Here is a 21,857-nt window from a genome sequence, read left to right as displayed (position 1 = left end):
AACCTCCATACTTCTGCAGAACCACTAGTGTGCTGTACAATGAAGAGGACACAAAAAACTATATATTTTATTATATACAATATAAAATAATAAAATAAGATAAAATAAATATGACATAAATCAACAAATAAATAATACAAAATAAGTAAATATTTAAATATATAGAATTTATTTTAAAGAATTTATTTAACAAATAAATTATATAAATATTTATATAAAAAGATTAAGTTAAAAAATTTATTTAATTAACAGAGATAAATAAATAAACAAATAAATTAAAATAAAGTGAAATAAAAATAAAATAAGTAAATAAATACAAATAAATAAAACGAGAAATAAAAAAAGTAAAATAAATAAATAAAGTAAAATAAATAAAAAAGTTTAAAAAATTATTATTTAATTAAAATAAATAACTAAAGTTAATAAAAATAAATAAAGTAAAATAAAGTAAAATAAACAAATAAATAAAGTAAAATAAAAAAATTGTTAATTAAAATAAATAAATCGAGATAAATAAATAATTTAAATAAATTAAGCTAAATAAATAAATAAATACATAAGTAAATAAATAAAGTAAAATAAAAAATTAGTTAATTAAAATAAATCGAGATAAATTAATAAATTAAACAAATTAAGCTAAATAAATAAATAAATAAATAAATACATAAGTAAATAAATAAAGTAAAATAAAAAATAGTTAATTAAAATAAATCGAAATAAATAAATAAGTTAAACAAATGAAGCTAAATAAATAAAATAAATAAAGTAAAATAAATAAATAAATAAATAAATAAATAAAAAGTAAAATAAAAAATTAATTAATTACAATTAAAAAATTATGTTAAACAAAGTAAAATAAATAAATAAAGTAAATTAATTAATTAATTCAATCTGATTTAGTATGTCAGGTATGTGTTTTTATAAATATAATTAATAAATATAAATAAGCTTAATATAATAAAATATTTAATACTTCTATATTTACATCAAAAATATGTAAAATAAATAAATGAATTGACTATATTTACATTAAATTACATACAAAATAACATTTGCATGCTACTAATGTCATAATGTAATATGTAAATGTCTTTGCTTAAGGTAAAAATAGTAAAATCTTAAAGATAAATTTCATTAAACCCAGACCGCCATTAATTAATTCAATTATATACTAGAATTGGGTACGAAACATAACTTTTGACATAATTATATTGATAACTAAACTTTATTGGTCAAAGTTTAACCTGAATTAAATATGAGGTAAATCACTATAAATAAATAAATAAATAAATAAATAAATAAATAAATAAATAAATAAATAAATAAATGGCAATGTATTATGATTTTTAAATACAACAACAGCAATTTAATTACCAGATAAACCTTAGCCACGTTAATGTTTACTAATGTCTGTATAATTTCTAATAATAATGTCTGCCACAATAATGTAAAAATCTGTCAATAAATATTGATTCATGGTAATTTTGTGATCTGGCACGCTTTAATTAAAGAAATCAAACAGCACTGACATCTGTGAATATGTGCAATCTGTAATGAGCTTAATTTACATATAAAGAGATCTGTTTGTGAGGGAAAGAATGACAATGACTTCAATTAAACGTTAATTCAGCACATTTAGAGCTGGTTGAACTGAAATGATTACCTAGTCAGCATATCATGTCATTAATTTGACTTTGAATTTCAGGCCATTGGCAGACCAGCTTTTGATTACTGAGGTATATATAATTAAATAACTATTCTACAAAATAGGAATCTGTTTTGATCCTAATTACATATTACATTATAATGTTAGCTGCATGTGTCATGATCACCAGCGATCCACTCCTGACTCGCTGGTGAACTACAAATGTTATGCTTAGGAACTACACATCCTATCAGGTCATGTCACACACACCAGTTGCTCAGTATTTCTTTGCTTTGCCTGGTTTTTGACCTTAGCCTTGTTTATTGTTTGATCCTGTTTGCCACCTATTTTGACTGTCAGTTTTTGACTACGTTTTTGGATGTCCTTTTTGTACCAGCCACTTCTGTTTGTCCCTGTTTTGCTTAAATATAATCTTATTTTACCTGCACTTGGATCTCTGTTGTTCCTTGCTTTGATCGCCACACGTGACAGCATGTTAATGGCATGAAGTTTGTTTCTAGTTTGAGAACTGATATTTTTCTGTATTTTTTTAAATAAACAAATAAATAAAAATGTAGAAACATAAAAAGCTACACGTAGTATTTATAATATAAACCTTAAATACTTGCAAATACAAAACTACTAACATGTTAACATCTTTGGAGTATAAGTGAGAAAAAAAAGACTTCTATTAATATTATTTATATAAATAAATAATATTTAATATGGAAAATTATAATAAAAATAATTGTTTTACTAATATAATTATTATTGATTTATAAAAAAATAAAGGAAAACTGAACTATAATACAATAAAAAATTATTAATATTTTAAATATATAACCACATATATTTGAGGAGAGGTGGAAAAAAAATAAGAATACAATTTAAAAAGAAATAAATAATATTGAATGTTAAAATATTATAATAAAAATATGGTTTTACTAATATAATTATAAGTTTATTTAAAAATAAAGGAAAATTAAAAAGGTTCAGAACTAATGTTTTTGGAGTATAAGTTAGGTGAAAAACAATAAATAAAAAATAAATCATATAAAAATTTTAATATAAATAATTATTGTTTCACAAAAATTATTATTATTAATTTGTAAAAAAAATAAAGATAAAATAAATATATAAATATATAATCATACTAAGGTCCAGAACTAATGCTTTTGGAGTATAAGTGAGAGGAAAAAATAAAGAACAATATTAAATAAAAATTAAATAATATTTATTATTAAAAATCATAATAAAAAATAATTGTTTTCCGAATAGAATTCTTATTAATTTATAAAAGATAAGGAAAAACAAAACTATAATACTATAGAAATATCATAAATTATATATATATATAAAAATATTGCTAAGGTCCAGAACTAAAGTTTTTGGAGTATAAATGAGGTGAAAAAATAACAATAATCGATAAAAAAATAACTAATAACAAAAATGAAAGAAAACTAAACTAAACTATATATATATATATATATAGTAAACATAATAGTTTTAGTAACTCATTTCTAATAACTGATTTATTTTATCTTTGCCATGATGACAGTAAATAATATTTGACAAGATATTTTTCAAGACACTTCTATATAGCTTAAAGTGGCATTAAGGCTTAACTAAGTTAATTAGGTTAACTAGGCAAGTTATTGAATAATGATGGTTTGTTGTCGAGAAAAAATATAGCTTAAAGGGGCTAATGATATTGACCTTAAAGTGATGTTTAAAAAATTTAAAACTGCTTTTATTCTAGCCGAAATAAAACAAATAAGACTTTCTCCAGAGGAAAAAATATTATCAGACATACTGTGAAAATTACTTTGCTCTGTTAAACATCATTTGGCAAGTACTTAAAAAAGAAAAAAAGGGGGTTTAATAATTCTGACTTCATATTTTAAAGTTATAATATAAATATCATAATAAAAAGTTATTGTTTTACTAATATAATTATTATTCATTTATAAAAAATAAGAAAAGCTAAACTAAAATAAATAAATGAATAATTATAAACAAATATATAATATTATAAATAAATACTACAATATATAGTAATAGTAATTTTATATATAGTAATTGTTTCAATATATAGATATAATACAGAAAAATATATAAATATAATAAATACATAATCATGCTAAGGTCCAGAACTAAGATCTATTAAGTATAAGTGAGGGGAAAAAATTAAGAATGATATAAAAAATAAAAATAAAATGATATTATTATCACAAATAGTTGTAATGCTAAGGTCTAAAACTTTCTACTCAGCAGTTGGTTAGTTACAAAAATAATAATAAACTCGGTAGCATGCTTTTATCAAACTTAAATGATTTGGGAATTACTGTATACATTGATGTCCTGGGGGGTCAACTTTTTCACTAATGTTAGTTTGTGAGTAACAACATGCTTCAGTAAATCAAATGTATGCATTTATTTAAATTACATCAAATTTATTTACAATTAATTAATTACTTTAAGTCAAATGCAGCTAATTGTACTTCACTTTTAGGCTATATATTGAAACAAACAGCTATTTTTACAAGAAAAGTGTCTTAGTTGGGCACAAATTGATTGGTATGATAAGCAAGTCTATTGGTGCTCTAGAACTGCCAGTTTTAAACTGTTGAATGCTTTTTTTCTAGCAAAGACTGACTGGCTATGAACTGTTGGGTGGTCAGATGTACATTTTTATGATCTATTGTTTTAATTACTGATTTAATCATTTAAGATACAGATCAGAGCAAACTATTTCTCACTATTTAAAGGGCTGACCCCCAATACACACTGTTTTGATGCAATTCAGAGGAAATAAAACATTATTTATCTCCCCCAAACCCCCTTGTAATTCCCACCCTGGTCGTGTCTCCTGTTTAATAAGAGATATCTAATATATTTGAAAGTGTCTCAAATCATTCAGGATGTTCCCTACATAGGCAGCAGACTGTCCAGTGTGTCTGAGTGATGGTGTTAGTGAAGAGTCTGACAGAGCGGAGAGGAATCAGTGTGTGTGAGATGTTATTATCCTCCATGACACTGAGCCATACAGAAAAGCTCCTGAAACAAATCTTTTAATAACCGCCGGCGAGATGTAGAGCTCTTGAAACGCTCGCTGCCTTTGGCTTTCACCTTCACTGCAGATTTATGATGGCCAGACCAAAACACTCACAGATGCCCTTGTTTACTGCTGGACAACTGTCTGAGGACACTGCACACCGATAAATACTATAGTCATTTATAGTAAACACCGTCTAAAGTTCTGAATGTACATACAGCTGAAGTCTGAATTATTAACCCTCCTGTATATTTATTCCCCAATTTCTGTTTAGCAGCAAGAAGATTTATTCAACACATTTCTAAACATAATAGTTTTAATAACTCATTTCTAATAACTGATTTACTTTATCCTTGCCATGAAGACAGCACATAATATTTTACTAGATATTTTTAAGATACTAGTATTCAGGTTAAAGTGACATTTACAGGGCACCTATGAGGAAAATCTACTTTTGTAAGCTGTTTGGACAGAACAGTGTGTAGGTATATAGTGTGCCCATTGTCATACTGGAGTGCCGTGAAGCTCTAAATTGAGCTCAGGTACATTCTGTTTCCACTGATCATTCTTGAGATGTTTCAGCAGCTTTATTGGTGTTCACCTGTGGTCAATTCAGTTGATTGGACATGATGTGAAAAGGCATACACCTGTCTATTTATGAGGTCCCAGTTGACAGTGCACAAACCAAGCACGAAGACAAAGGAATTGTCTGTAGACCTCAGAGACAGGATTGTCTCGAGGCACAAGGCTGGGGAAAGTTAAAGAAAAATGTCTGCTGCTCTGAAAGTTCCAGTGAGCACAGTGGCCTCCATCCGTAAGTGGAAGATGTTTGGCACCACCAGGACACTTTCTAGAGCTGTCTGGCCATCTCAGCTGAGTGATCAGGGAAGCAGGGCCTTAGTCAGAGAGGTGATCAATAACCCAATGGTCACTCTGTCTGAGATCCAACGTTCTTCTGTGGAGAGAGGAGAATCTTACAGAAGGACAACCATCTGTGCAGCAATCCACCAATCAGGCCTGTATGGTAAAGTGGCCAGACGGAAGATACTCCCTGCCTGGAATTTGCCAAAAGGCATTTGAAGGACTCTCTGACCATAAGAAACTAAATTCCCTGGTCTGATGAGACTAAAATTGAACTCTTTGGAGTGAATGCCAGGTGTTACGTTTAGATAAAACCAGACACCAGATCACCAGGCTAATACCATCCCTACAGTGAAGCATGGTGGTGGCAGCATCATGCTGTGGGGATGTTTTTCAGCAGCAGGAACTGGAAGACTAGTCAGGATAGAGGGAAAGATGAATGCAGCAATGTCCAGAGACATCCTAAATGAAAACCTGCTTCAGAATGCTCTTGATCTCAGACTGGGGCGACAGTTCATCTTCCAGCAGGACAATGACCCAAAGCACACTGCCAAATACCAATGGAGTGGCTTCGCTACAACTTGTTCTTGAGTGGCCCAGCCAGAGCCCAGATCTAAATCCTATTGAACATCTCTGGAGAGATCTGAAAATGGCTGTAAACAGTTGCTTCCCATCCAACCTGATAGAGCTTGAGAGGTACTGCAAAGAGGAATGGGCAAAAATTCCCAAAGACAGGTGTGTCAAGCTTGTGGCATCATATTCAAAAAGACTTGAAGCTGTAATTGCTGCCAAAGGTGCATCAGCAAAGTATTGAGCAAAGGCTGTGAATACTTCTGTACATGTGATTTTTTACTTTTAATAAATTTGCAACAATTTAAAAAACTCTTTTTTAACATTGTCAATATGGGGTTTTGTGTGTAGAATTTTGAATAAATAAATGAATTTAATCCATTTTGGAATAAGGCTGTAACATAAATAATGTGAAAAAAGGAAGGGTTATGAATACGGAGTGAAGGCAGAGTGCATGTTTAAGGAGGTACGAAACAACTCAGAAATGTTTCCCATGTCATGAAGCATGAATCATCTCAGACTGGTTTCTTGAACATGACAATGAGTTCACTGTACTCAAATGGCCTCCTCAGTCACCAGTTCTCAATGTAATAGAGCACCTTTGGGATGTGCTGGAATGGGAGATTCACATCATGGATGTGCAGCCGACAAATCTGAGGCAACTGTTATCTGCTCCAGCATTATTTACAGCTACTCTTTGTCTCAGTAAAACTGCTGTTTGTTTGCCAAAGCCAATTTTGACTCGCGCTGGCGTTTGTTGAGCGTTCAGTTCAAGATCTTGGCGAAGAACATATTTCATGCTCACATTTCTCTCTGGACGTCTTTCTTTACAATGCCAGTCTGTCAGAGAGGACGTTTGGGCCAGATTTACCTTCACGAGAAGCAATAAGACGTCGTGACGGATCACACTTGCTTTGATATATTGTATTTTGTACAAATAGCAGCGCTGGATATGGATCATAATCATACAGATGTATATCAGGGGGGTGTGAGCAACACATCATTTGAGCGGGACGATGTTATGAAAATGGCTTTAACACGAAGATGAATGAGATGTTTTCTGATGTTTCCTGTCAGCCAATCACAGGCCGTAAAGCGGAGACATGGATAAATGACATGTGAAATCTGAGCCGCAATCAAGCGTTCATTAAAAGCGTGATGGGGAAGAGCTGATGCCCATCTAGAGACACACAGACCTGCCAGTCTTTAACTGAGATGGACACCTGCAGATAAATGACACCATCAATCAATCTCTGAGAACGGAAATTACAGAAACTGAGTCTGAGTTTGGGAGGAAAAGAGGGAAAGAGCTTGAGCTTCTCTCTACTCTCACATTATATAGTGTATTTATAATGCATGGAGCTAAAAAACACACAACCAAGTGTCTCAAATTTATGATACACGCATGAAACCAGTAAATACTAAATTAATAAATGTGTATTTGTTAATGAATGAGTGAATGTAGTAAATGAATGAGTGAACAAGTAATAAATGATTAAATGAATGAATAAACAAATTAATGTATAAACAAATGAATGAATAAACAAATGACTGAATAAATGAATGAATGAATATACAAATGAATGAATAAACAAATGACTGAATAAATGAATGAATGAATATACAAATAAATTAATAAACAAATGACTGAATAAATGAATGAATGAATAAACAAATGACTGAATAAATGAATGAATGAATGAGTAAACAAATTAATGTATAAACAAATAAATGAATAAACATATGACTGAATAAATGAATGAATGAATGAATGAATAAACAAATTAATGTATAAACAAATGAATGAAAAAATATAACTGAATAAATGAATGAATGAATAAACAAATTAACAAATAAAGGAATGAATAAACAAATGAATGAATATACAACTGAATGAATAAATGAATGAATTTACAAATGAATGAATAAACAAATGAATGAATATACAACTGAACGAATAAATGAATGAATATACAAATAAATGAATAAATAAATGAATTAATATACAAATTAACTAATAAATGAATGAATATACAAATGAATAAAACAATTGAATGAATAAATAAATGAATGAATGAATGAGTAAACAAATTAATGTATAAACAAATAAATGAATAAACATATGACTGAATAAATTAATGAATGAATGAATGAATAAACAAATTAATGTATAAACAAATGAATGAAAAAACATAACTGAATAAATGAATGAATGAATAAACAAATTAACAAATAAAGGAATGAATAAACAAATGAATGAATATACAACTGAATGAATAAATGAATGAATTTACAAATGAATGAATAAACAAATGAATGAATATACAACTGAACGAATAAATGAATGAATATACAAATAAATGAATAAATAAATGAATTAATATACAAATTAACTAATAAATGAATGAATATACAAATGAATAAAACAATTGAATGAATAAATGAATGAATGAATGAATGAATGAATGAATGAATGAATGAACTAAAGAATGAATACAATTAACTAATGAATGAATCAATCAAACATTAAAATGAATGAGTAAATGAATGACCAAATGAATGAATATACAAATGAATGAATGTATATGCAAGATTAAATGTATGACTCAGTAAATGACTGAATGAATCAATCAATCATGAAAATGAATGAATAAACATGAATGCATAAACTAGTGAATAAAATAATAAACAAAAGAATGAATGAACAAATGAATGATTAAATAAATAAACAAATGAATCATAAAACTAATAAATCAACCAATCATAGAATTAAATGAATAAATGAATGAACAAAAAAACAAGAAGGAATAAATGAATGAATATACAAATGAATGAATAAATGGATTAATATACGAATAAATGAATAAACAAATTAATGAATAAATGAATGAATATACAAACAAATGAATAAATGGATTAATATACGAATAAATGAATAAACGAATTAATGAATAAATGAATGAATATACAAATGAATGGATGTATTAATGAATAAACGAGTGAATGATTAAATGAATGACTCAACAAATGAATGAATGAATTAATCAATCAATCAATCATCAAAATGAATAAATAAACAAATGAATGAATTAATGAATGAATAAACTAATGAATAAGTTAATAAACAAATGAATGAACAAACAAATAAATGATTTAATGATTGAATAAACAAATGAATGATTAAACTAATGATTGACTGAATCAATCATCAAAATGAATGAATAAACAAATTAATGAATAAATGAATTAATATACAACTGAATGAATGAATAAATGGATGAATAAACAAATTAATGAATGAATATACAAATTAATAAATAAACAAATGAGCGAACAAACTAATGAATGATTAAATGAATGACTCAACAAATTAATGAATGAATCAATCAATCAATCAATCAATCATCAAAATGAATGAATAAACAAATGAATGAATAAACCAATGAATAAATTAATAAACAAATGAATTAATTAATTATAGAAATTAATGAATAAATAAATGAATAAATAAATGAATGAAAAAATGAATAAATATACGAATGAATGGCTATACAAGTGAATGAATAAATGGATGAATAAATAAATTAATGATTATACAAATGAATAAATGAATGATTATTAAATGAATAACGCAACAAATAAACGAATCAATCAATCATTAAAATGAATGAATAAACAAATTGTTGAATAAATGAATAAACACACTAATGAATAAATGAATAAACAAATAAATGAATAAACAAATGCATGATTAAATAAATACATTAATAATTAAACTAATGAATGAATGAATCAATCATCAAAATCAATGAATGAATAAACAAATGAATGAATCAACGAATAAACAAATAAATAAACAAATAAATAAACTAATGAATAAATTAATAAACAAATGAATGAATTAATTGATAAACATTTGAATGAACAAATGAATAAATAAATTAATAAATCAATGAATAAAGTATGCAGGAATAAACAAATGAATGAATACGCAAACGAATAAAGGAATTAATTTATGAACGAATGATTGAAAAAACAAATGAATTAATAAAATGTGAATGAATTAATGAATGAATGAATGAATGAATGAATGAATGAATGAATGAATGAATAAACAAATCAATTAATCAATGAATTAAATGAATGATTGAACGAACGAACGAACAAACGAAGGTGAAATATGGTAAAAAAATAGAAGCTATATGTATACAAGCTGTTTTCCATATACAAATCTAAAATAATTAACAAAAGTAGGTTAAATGCATAACAAATGCATATATTCATTCATTCATTTTCTTTTCGGCTTAGCCCTTTATTAATCTGGGGTCGCCACAGCGGAATGAACCACCCAAATACATATAATAAACTATAAATAACTGTAAAGCGGGCAGTGGTCATTAAACGCATGGCACTGAAGAGCTGTCATGCTGACAGGCAATAACGAAGATGGGCATCTGCAAAGGGACACAGTTAAATGACACTTTCCATCAATCACACTGAAAGCAAATTAGAGCCACAGTCGCCGAGCTTGGCAGGCAAAGAGCAAAAGCATTTCAAGAACTAACCAGGTTTTCTCTCTCCCACCATTATAAACGGCATTTATAATTCATACACCCAGAAGAATCCATAACCAAATGTCTCATATTCACACAGACCTGTGGCGAAGTACAAAAACCGAATGTGATTATTAGAAGTTTCTGGACTCCGTAACTCTCCAGAAGCCATTTAATTTTGGGAAAATGTGTTGCATAAAAGCTTCCTGGAGCTGATTGGAAGCTGGAGCACAAACGACCAATGATAATGAAGTATGGCGTGATCTGAATGCATAATGTCTCCCAGAGGCTTTCTGTGATTGGCTGTTGGAGAGCAACGTAAGCTGTTATTGGTCAACGGCAGCCCTGTTCCCTCCTCCTGTCACATGCTTCTAACGGATGTGCATAATGAGCTGTGATTGCAACTGTCTTGTGGAAATCAGAGTTTAATATCAGACGACGATGCTGTAAATGACCAGCTAATAGAGAGGATATGGGCAGGGCGGTTTGTAAATAGCAATATTTGGATTAAATTGCTGGCGGAAGTTGTGCTGAATTGAAATTGATAAGAGATGGATGAGGGCTGGGAAATATAAATGGTTCTCTCAGCCTTTTCAAAGTCACCTTCAGTGAACTGGAGGCGTCAGTGGATGATCTATTGACTCAATATAATAGGGGATGAGTTATGGCTGTATATAATGTATTATGATAATATAACTTTCCAATATATGGGCATGACTTCTTTATTTGGCTTTTGTATAAATACTTTAGGCAAAGACTGATTGATTCTCAAGATGACTCTTATGAACGGATCTTTAGAGTGAATCAAACATAAAGCATAATCGGATCAGTTCAGCACGTTAGCTAAAGATTCTTATGAACATACAGTCAATAAATAAACAACTGATTCTCACAAAATGATTCTCTGCAGAGAATTAAAACTATACAGCATAACCAATATAGCGCACACGCACACGCACACACACACACACACACACACACACACACACACACACACACACACACACACACAAAAGACTCTTATGAAGCAACTCCGATGTATAGTTCAAACAAATGACTCTTTTGAATTTCTTTTTAGTGAGTCAAACACATACATGGTGTCCAATGAAGTTTGATTCTCTAAAGAAATTACCTTTTATAACCATGTCAGCAATGAAAACTAAGAATGTTATTCAGATACATATACATCTATAATTAACCTATAATTAATTATTATATAATTATAATTGTCTTGTCTAGTATCAAATGACTGTTATGAACTGGTTCTTTTTAGTAAATCAAACACTTACAGTTCACAGATGTTGTTTGGTTCTGGAAACAAATGACTCTTATGAACTGATTCTTTTTAGTGAACCAAACACCTACAGTTCAAAGGGTGTAAAATGACTCTTGTGAACTGGTTCTTTTTAGTGAATCTAACACCCACAGTTCACAGATGCAGTTTGGTTCTGGAAACAAATGACTCTTTTGAACTGGTTCTTTTTAGTGAATCAAACACCTACAGTACAACCAATGTAGTTCTATTCTGGAAATAAATCAATTTCAAGATTGGTTCTTTTCTTTTAATCAATGTAACCCAAGTATAGAAATGATTGTTATGAAGTGGTTCTTTATAGTGAATCCAGCATTGTAGTTTGCTAATCTAGTATTAAATGACTGTAATGAACTGTTTTTGTGTGTGATTCTTACACCTGCATTGCAACCACAGTAGTTCGATTCTAGAAACATATTGCAGTTATGAACTGGTTCGTTTTTAGTGAATCAAACACGTACTATTCACAGATGTAGTTTGTTTGTGGAAACAAAAGACTATGAACTATTTTTCTTTTCTTTTAGAATCAAACTACATTGGTTGTACTGTCGGTGTTTGATTTACTAAAATGACTTTCAAGACTGGTTCTTTTTTAACATCGTAGTCCAACTATAGAAATGATGGTTATGAAGTGGTACTTTACATTGAACTCAACAACGTAGTTTGATTATCTAGTATCAAATGACCTTTATGAACTGGTCCTTTTTAATGAATCAAACACCTACAGTACAACCAATGTGGTTCAAATCTAGAAACAAATGATTGGTTCTTTTTTATCAATGTAGTCAACTCTAGAAATTACTGTTATGAAGTGTTTTTTTTTTTATAGTGAACCAAACAATCTGGTCTCAAATGACTCTAATGAACTGTTTTGTTTTTTTACACGTGCAGTGCAACCGAAGTAGTTTGATTCTAGAAACATATTGCAGTTATGAACTGTTTTTTTCCCCTATTTTGCACTACTTATCGTCTTACATTTACATACTACATCTTGTATATAGCTGTAGCCTCACAGCAAGAAGGTCGTTGGTTTGAGCCTCGGCTGGGTCAGTTGGAGTTTCTGTGTGGAGTTTGCATGTTCTCCCTGCGTTCACGTGGGTTTCCTCTGGCTGCTCCGGTTTCCCCCACAGTTCAAAGACATGCAGTACAGGTGAATTGGAAAGGCTAAATTGTCCGTAGAGTATGAGTGTGAGTAAGTGTGTATGGATGTTTCCCAGAGATGGGTTGCGGCTGGAAGGGCATCCGCTGCGTAAAACATGTGCTGGATAAGTTGGTGGTTCATTCCGCTGTGGTGACCCCGGATTAATAAAGGGACTAAGCCGAAAAGAAAATGAATGAATGAATCTTGTATATATCTCTTGTTTTACCGCAGAACTGTTTACTCTACCTCATCCTACTCCCCTCTCATCCCCTATTTTTGCACTACTATTTCTCGTCTACAGTTATTTCTACTGTAACTTGTTGTTTAGTGTGATTTGTACTGTAAGAATATATTTACATGTTTATAGTGAGATGCACTTATCTCATCGCACATGTATATAGTGTACATTGTAAATGTGTACAGTGACAATATAAGGCATTCTATTCTATTCTATTTAGTGAATCAAACAGCTGGATGTAGTCTAGCTGGTACTGAAAACAAATGACTCTTTTGAACTGGTTCTTTTGCTTCTAGAATCGAACTACATTGGTTGTACTGTAGGTGTTTGATTTACTAAAATGACTTTCAAGATTGGTTCTTTTTATCAATGTAGTCCAACTATTGAAATGGTTGTTGTGAAGTGGTTCCTTTTAGCTAATCAAACACTTACAGATCAAAAGATTTCAAAACTATAACTGTAAACAAAGTATTTAGTGACACCATAAAATAAATAATAGAGCATAATCTGAAATTAAATACTTTTTAATTTGTCCATATGATTTGCTTTACCACATTGCACAGCCCTGTTGTGAGTGTGCGTAAGTAACGGCAGTAATTTCATTTCTGAAACCTATTTCATAAAGCTTCATGAACCAACGCACTGCAGATGAAAGTGATTATCATTCTAAAACAACTAACACAATCAATCAAAGGAAATAAACTACCTGTAATTTCTGCTTTATTATTTTCTCCTGACTGCACAGTGTAATTACATTCATTCCTTCCACACGGCTTCAGTGAGTATCTTCAGTATTGATTTGCACTCACCTGCGAGTTAAACCTCAGCTGGCAAACGCCACACGGCATTGCTTTTCTTTTGGAGGGGGCCGAAGCACTGATCTTGTGATGCAAAACAGCTTTCTGAACTGCATTCATCTGAGGAGATGAGAGAGAGAGAAGGAAAAAGGAGATTTATTGAGATATATCCACCAGCAGACCCAAGGACCCAGTCACATTTCAGACCACTAGATACAGGCCACTAAATCCAGACCATTAGATCTTGACCATCAGATCCAGACCCCTAGATCTAAACACCTAGAACCAGACATCTAGATCAAGACCCCTAGATCCAGACCACTAGATTTAGACCAGGGGTGTTAAACCCATTGCTGGAGATTTACCTTCCTGCAGAGTTTAGCTGCAACATTGATCAAACACAGCTTTACACACCTTTAAATCCCAAGAGCTCCTTTAGACCCTTCTTAGTTAGTTTTTTAACTAGTTAGTTAGTGTTTAATTCTGGTTTGAACTGAACTCTGCAGAAAGGTAAATATCTTGGTACAGGGTTGAGCACCCCTGACCTTGACCACTAGGTCCAGACCACTAGATCCAGACCACCAGAACCTGACCACTAGATTCAGATCACAAGATCCAGACCCTTAGATCCAGATAATTAGATCCACAACACTACATCAAAAACCCTAGATCCAGACCACTAGAACCAGACCACAAGATCCATACCACTAGATCCAGGCCACTACATCCACACCAGTAGATCCAGGCCACTATATTCAGGCCCCTAGATTCACATCCCTAAATCCAGGCCACTAGATCCAGGTAAATAGATTCAGGCCACTAGATTCAGGCCACTAGATCCAGACCAATAGATCCAGGCAACTAGATCAAGGCCACTATATCCACACCACTAGATCCAGACCACTAGATCCACACCACTAGATCCAGCCCACAAGATCAAGGCCACTAGATCCACACCACTAGGTCTACACCACTAGATCCAGGCCACTAGATTCAGGCCACTACATCCACACCACTAGATCCAGGCCACTAGATTCAGGCCACAAGATCCACAACCCTAAATCCAGGCCACTAGATCCAGGTAACTAGATTCAGGCCACTCGATTCAGGCTGTTAGATCCACACCACTAGATCCAGGCCACTAGATCCACACCACTAGATCTACACCACTAGATCCAGGCCCCTAGATTCAGGCCACTATATCCACACCACTAGATCCAGACCACTAGATCCACACCACTAGATCCAGGCCACAAGATCAAGGCCACTAGATCCACACCACTAGGTTTACACCACTAGATCCAGGCCACTACATCCACACCACTAGATCCAGGCCACTAGATTCAGGCCACAAGATCCACAACCCTAAATCCAGGCCACTAGATCCAGGTAACTAGATTCAGGCCACTCGATTCAGGCTTTTAGATCCACACCACTAGATCCAGGCCACTAGATCCACACCACTAGATCTACACCACTAGATCCAGGCCACTATATCCACACCACTAGATCCAGGCCACTAGATTCAGGCCACAAGATCCACAACCCTAAATCCAGTCCACTAGATCCAGGTAACTAGATTCAGGCCACTCGATTCTGGCTGTTAGATCCACACCACTAGATCCAGGCAACTAGATCTACACCACTAGATCAAGGCCACTATATCCACACCACTAGATCTAGACCATTAGATCTACACCACTAGATCAAGGCCACTATATCCACGCCACTAAATCCAGGCCACTAAATCCACATCTTTAAATCCAGGCCTCTAGATCCAGATCATTAGTTCCAGATCACTAGATCCACACCACTAGATTTAGGCCGGGGTGAACCATTTATGGATAATGATGGATCAATTGTGGCTTTGTATTGTTAAATGCACAATCCCAAAAAACTTGACAGTATTTGTTTATACAATATTTAATAACAATACAGAAAATACTTAAACTCTGCAGGACACCGGTGCTCCAGGACTGGGTTTAACATCCGTGGTCTAAACCCACCCAACCCTAAATCTACCCCTTACACTAATAATAATGAAAAAGTATTTATTGTTGTACAGCATCACAAAAATTATGCTATATTTCTATGCACATTGTCAATCAAAGTACTCATGGCGTAAGTCTCTCACTTGAAGGCCTGAATCTAGTATATCCTGAAACATGTGGGTCTGCAGCTGGATATTATTGGTTTTATTAGCCTCATTCAGCGCAGCAGCACGATGAACGTCAACTCTGTTACTCATCGGTCGGCATGATAAAAATGTTGCCCCCGGCGGATTCACCGCAAACACGACTTGTGGTTGTGGAGCGAATGCACAGTCTGGAACATGTTAAAGGCCAGCGATTTTCACACACACACTCTTCAATCAGCGCAGCGGGACAGAAGAGGGAAAACAAACTCCACGAGGACTTCATGAGAAGCCAGATGCAAATTATACACTCCGAAAGGTCTGATGAAATCACAACAGTACGCATTTAGAGTTTTGCATATCGTATGAGCAACAGATCACAAAATAAATATACTTATTTTAAATTCGTAGCAGTTTTTCTTTCTTAAAAAAGTCTGAAAAGAATCTGAAAGGAATAAGAACTGTTCAATTCCTTATGGATTCAATATCTTGTCTGTTGTTTATTAATTATGCTGTAAAATTTAATGTCATATGGGCCTGGTCAAACAGGATATGACATTATTTGGACTGTCTTTCTGCACACAGGAGCCTTTCTGACCCAGATGAGCTTGTGAAATCTCACTGATACTGTCAGATATTGCCTGCTGCATTCATTCGTCCATTTATCAGATAAACATCCGCCTCCTGCATTCTCCTCTTAAAAAAAAAAAATATTATATATATATATATATATATATATATATATATATATATATATATATATATATATATATATATAAACATAATTAAATATATTATATTTATATATTTATTATTATTTATTATATTTATGTTTATATATATATATATATATATATATATATATATATATATATATATATATATATATATAAACATAAATATAATAAATAATAATAAATATATAAATATAATATATTTAATTATGTTTATATATATATTTATGTTTATATATATATATATATATATATATATATATATATATATATATATATATATATATAAACAAAAAAAAAAAAAAATATATATATATATATATATATATATATATATATATATATATATATATATATATATATATATAAACAAAATATTTTTTTTTGTTTATATATATATATATATAAACATAAATATATATAAACATAATTAAATATATTATATATATAACAATTTTAAGCCTATTTTTTTTACCCTTAAAAATGCACAAAAAAGGAAAAAAAAAAAAAACCTATTTCAGATTACTTTCCTTAAAAAGTAACATATTTACTTTCTTTGGTCACACTTAATAATAATGTACAATACACGCTATTAACAAACTATTAAATAAGACTTTTAGCTCAACAAATTACAAATTTTCTGCTTATTAATAGTTAATAATGTAGTAGTTATATTTAGGTATTGGGTATGATTAGGGGTTTAAAATAAGATCATACTTTATAAGTGCTAAAAAACAGTTAATATCTTAATAATTGCAAAGACTATAAAATACACATGACATGTCACTCGTATCTTTCTGAATGGGAAAAAGTGTTACAGTCAATATGGCGAATATGGCGAACCCGCCTACTAGTACAGGAGCCAATCATCCATCACTATATGGTGAACAAAGCCCGCCTTCGAGTACAGGAGCCAATCACCGATCGCTATAGACTAATGATACTCTGGGGCAGGGGCTCGGAGACAGAGTTCCTGCAGATTTTATGTAATTTGGACGTTTAGAAATGAAACTAAAGACACAGTTGTTGTTTAATTGTATTGGTGATTCCTAATATGAAATTAAATTGCAAGCTTGGCAAGGAGTTTTGGAGAATTTGATGTTTCCCCATTCAGACAGAATGCTCGAGCATACTGCCCGAGAGGTGTTTCAAAGATGGCTGCCGAGTGAAAATGACTTGCCTTAAAGGAACTTTGATAAAGGTGGCCGACTTGCCTAATTACCCTAACTTAAGTAAATAACCTAGTTAAGCATTTAAATTGGACTTCAAGCTGAATACTAGTATCTTAAAAAATATTTAGTCAAATATTATGTACTGTCATCATGGCAAAAATAAAATAAATCAGTTATTAGTGTTACGATTCTTGGAGCATGAAACAGGCTCGAGAAGTGGATCCACGTGCAGCAAAAGTCAATGACAATAAGCCAGAAACAAGACAAAGGGCAAAGAAACAAACAAAAAAAAAAAAAACTAACTTACAGAGACCAGCCACAACTCAGCTACCACATTCAACAACAGACAAACACACACTGAAATACAACAGGCTATTTATACAGGTGACAACAATTAGGCTAATCAAATGGATAAGGTAACAAGGGGAGGAGACAATGGCTGCATCTGAAATCGCATACTTCCATACTATATAGTACGCTAAAATCAGTATGCGAGCCGAGTAGTGTCTGAATTCATAGAATTTGAAAATCAGTATGCAAGAAGTACGCAAGAGATTCTGAAGTGCACATTCCATGCACGCTATCCCATGATGCCCTGCGAGAGAATTCATGAATGGGAGTGAAGCGACGCAACTGATGCAAGTAGGTCACATGACCATGACAAAATGGTGGATGTAGTACGTCCGAATTCCATTCATACTTCTCACATTCATACTGTATAGAACGTACTTTTCTAGTTGCCGAGCAGTGGCGTAGAGCAAAAATGACCAAACTGAAAAGTGGGGGGTGGGTTGACGGCGATTGTGAAGTGAAGACCAGGGGGGTTTTGAGTGATCATACAAACCGAAAAGTGGGGGGGGGGCTGACGGCAATCGTGAACTAAAGAGCGGAGGGGGGTTGTGAGTGCTCATAAAACTAAAAAAGTGGGGTGGGGGGTTGATGGCGGACACGACCGCAAAGTGAGGAATGGGGGAGGTGGACCACAAGGTGCGTCCGCTACTCCAAGGAGTACGTTTAAATGGAAATGTAATTCCTACTGAATAGTAGGCGGTTTCAGACACAGCCAATGACTCACCAGGGCAACTAACAGGGGTAACCCTTACCATAAACATGGGTGTGGCACCAGTGGACTACAGAAAGGAGTAACAGACAAAACAAAACACGATCAGACAGACACATACTGGGCTGGGACTGCAACAATTAGAAATGAGTCATTAAAAACTATTATGCTTAGAAATGTGTTGAAAAAAACAGAAATTGGGTAAAATATATTATAATATATACACACAAAATAAATATGTACAGTACACATATAGGTATTACGTAAACACGCTTTTATTTTTGATGCAATTATACACCATTAATCTTTTGACAGCTCTAATATTACTTTTTTCCCCACCACTGCTCAAAATGATCACTATTACCAGTCACTTTCTTCTCTAATGTCTGTTCTGTGAAGGTTTCATCTAGTTGAACCTGCCGCAGACAGATGTCAGCTCCGCCGCCGTGTTACACAAGCAGAAAATCACTTTCGATTCAGCATGGTCTTCTGCGGCCAGCGCTAGATCAGCCATATGAGGCTCCTAAATCAATTCCACTTCAAGCCCCGACAACTGACATGCAGTTCAGAAACCTGATACGCTTTTCTATATTAGACGACATCAGGCCAATCAGTCGCAGTAAGTTATGGTCTGATGTCGATTTCGTACCTTGTCTATGCCATATTGCTACCACATGTACAGTTGAAGTCAAAATTATTCACCCTCCTGTGAATCCCTTTTCAAATATTTCCCAAATAACGCTTAACAGATTAAGGATTTTTTCACAGTATTTCCTATAATATGTTTTCTTCTGGAGACAGTCTTGTTTGTTTTATTTCAGCTAGAATAAAAGCAGTTTTTAATTTTTTTAAAACATTTTAAGGTTACATTATTAGACCCTTTGAGCAGTATACAGTGGGTACGGAAAGTATTCAGACCTCCCTTTTTTCACTCTTTGTTTTATTGCAGCCATTTGCTTAAATCATCTAGGTTCATTATTTCCTCATTAATGTTCACGCAGCACCCCATGTTGACAGAATTGTTGACATTTTTGCAGATTTATTAAAAAAGAAAAACTAAAATATCACATCTAAGTATTTAGACTTTGCTCAGTGTTTAGTAGAAGCAATCTTTTGATCTAATACAGCCATGAGTCTTTTTGGGAAAGATGCAACAAGTTTTTCACACCTGGATTTGGGGATCCTTTGCCATTCCTCCTTGCAGATCCTCTTTAGTTCTATCAGGTTGGATGGTAAACGCTGATGGACACACATCATTTTTAGATGTCTCCAGAGATGCTCAATTGGGTTTAAGTCAGGGCTCTGGCTGGGCCATTCCAAAACAGTCACCGGGTTGTTGTGAAATCACTCCACTATTTTAGCGGTGTGCTTAGGGTCATTGGGTCATCCAAGAAATGGAGAGCACCTGAGTTAAATATACACTACCTGACAAAAGTCTTGTTGCCTATTGTTGTTTTAGTAGCAACAAATAATAACTTGACTTCTAGTTGATCATTTGGTATCAGAAGTGGCTTATATGAAAGGCAAAGGCCTCTAGATTACGCTTATTTTACCAAAGTAAAATATGATCATGCCTTGATTTTTAATGATTTACGACAGTAAGGTCTGACTGTGCTTAGACTACTGTCTTGTCACTGAACAGAAATAATGTCCAGTATAGAATATAAAGTCATGGTGCAGTGGAAACAGAATGAATATTGTGTCTGACTCCATCATGAGCTTGGAGGACTGCATCCATACATCTCTGCAATGACTCAAATCACTGATTAATAAAGTCATCCGGAATGGCAAAGAAAGCGTTCTTGCAGGACTCCCAGAGTTCATCAAGATCCTTTGGATTCATCTTCAATGCCTCCTCTATCTTACCCCAGACATGCTCAATAATGTTCATGTCTGGTGACTGAGCTGGCCGATCCTGGAGCACCTTGACCTTCTTTAGTTCCAGGAACTTTGATGTGGAGGCTGAAGTATGAGGAGCGCTATCCTGCTGAAGAATTTGCCCTCTCCTGTGGTTTGTAATGTAATGGGCAGCACAAATGTCCTGATACCTCAGGCTGTTAATGTTGCCATCCACTCTGCAGATCTCTCGCACACTCTCATACTGAATGTAACCCCAAACCATGATTTTTCCTTTTACCAAACTTGACTGATATCTATGAGAATCTTCGGTCCATTTGGGTTCCAATAGGTCTTCTGCAGTATTTGTAATGATTGGGATGTTGTTCAACAGATGATTCATCAGAAATATTGACCTTCTGCCACTTTTCCAAATGATCAACTAGAAGTCAAGTTATTATTTGTGGCTCTTACAACTGGGATCGATGACAAGACTTTTGTCAGGTAGTGTATGAGTGCCACAGCAAAGGGTCTTAATACTTATAGGACCATGTGATATATCAGTTTTCTTTTGTAATACATCTGCAATATTGTCTACAATAACTATTCTGTCAATTTGGGCTGCTGTGTGTACATTAATGAAGAAATAAATGAACTTAAATGATTTTAGCAAATGGCTGATATATAACAAGGAGTGAAACATTTAATGAGGTCTGAATACTTTCCATAACCACTATATATATATATAT

General features: G+C 32.6%; 1 protein-coding gene across 1 annotated transcript in view; it reads right to left on the bottom strand.

Moving 5' to 3' along the window:
- The window catches only part of znf385d (zinc finger protein 385D), a 168,336-nt gene that overhangs the window by 67,792 nt on the left and 78,687 nt on the right, over positions 1 to 21,857 (bottom strand). Inside the window, exon 3 of the mRNA XM_056474685.1 lies at positions 14,185 to 14,292. Coding sequence (XP_056330660.1) covers positions 14,185 to 14,292 — 108 coding nt within the window. The remainder of the gene's footprint in view (positions 1 to 14,184; positions 14,293 to 21,857) is intronic.

Source organism: Danio aesculapii, chromosome 16, assembly GCF_903798145.1.
Source record: "Danio aesculapii chromosome 16, fDanAes4.1, whole genome shotgun sequence".
Classification (NCBI taxonomy): Eukaryota; Metazoa; Chordata; class Actinopteri; order Cypriniformes; family Danionidae; genus Danio; species Danio aesculapii.
Note: the sequence above shows the minus strand (reverse complement) of the source record. Positions and strands in the feature narration are given on the sequence as shown.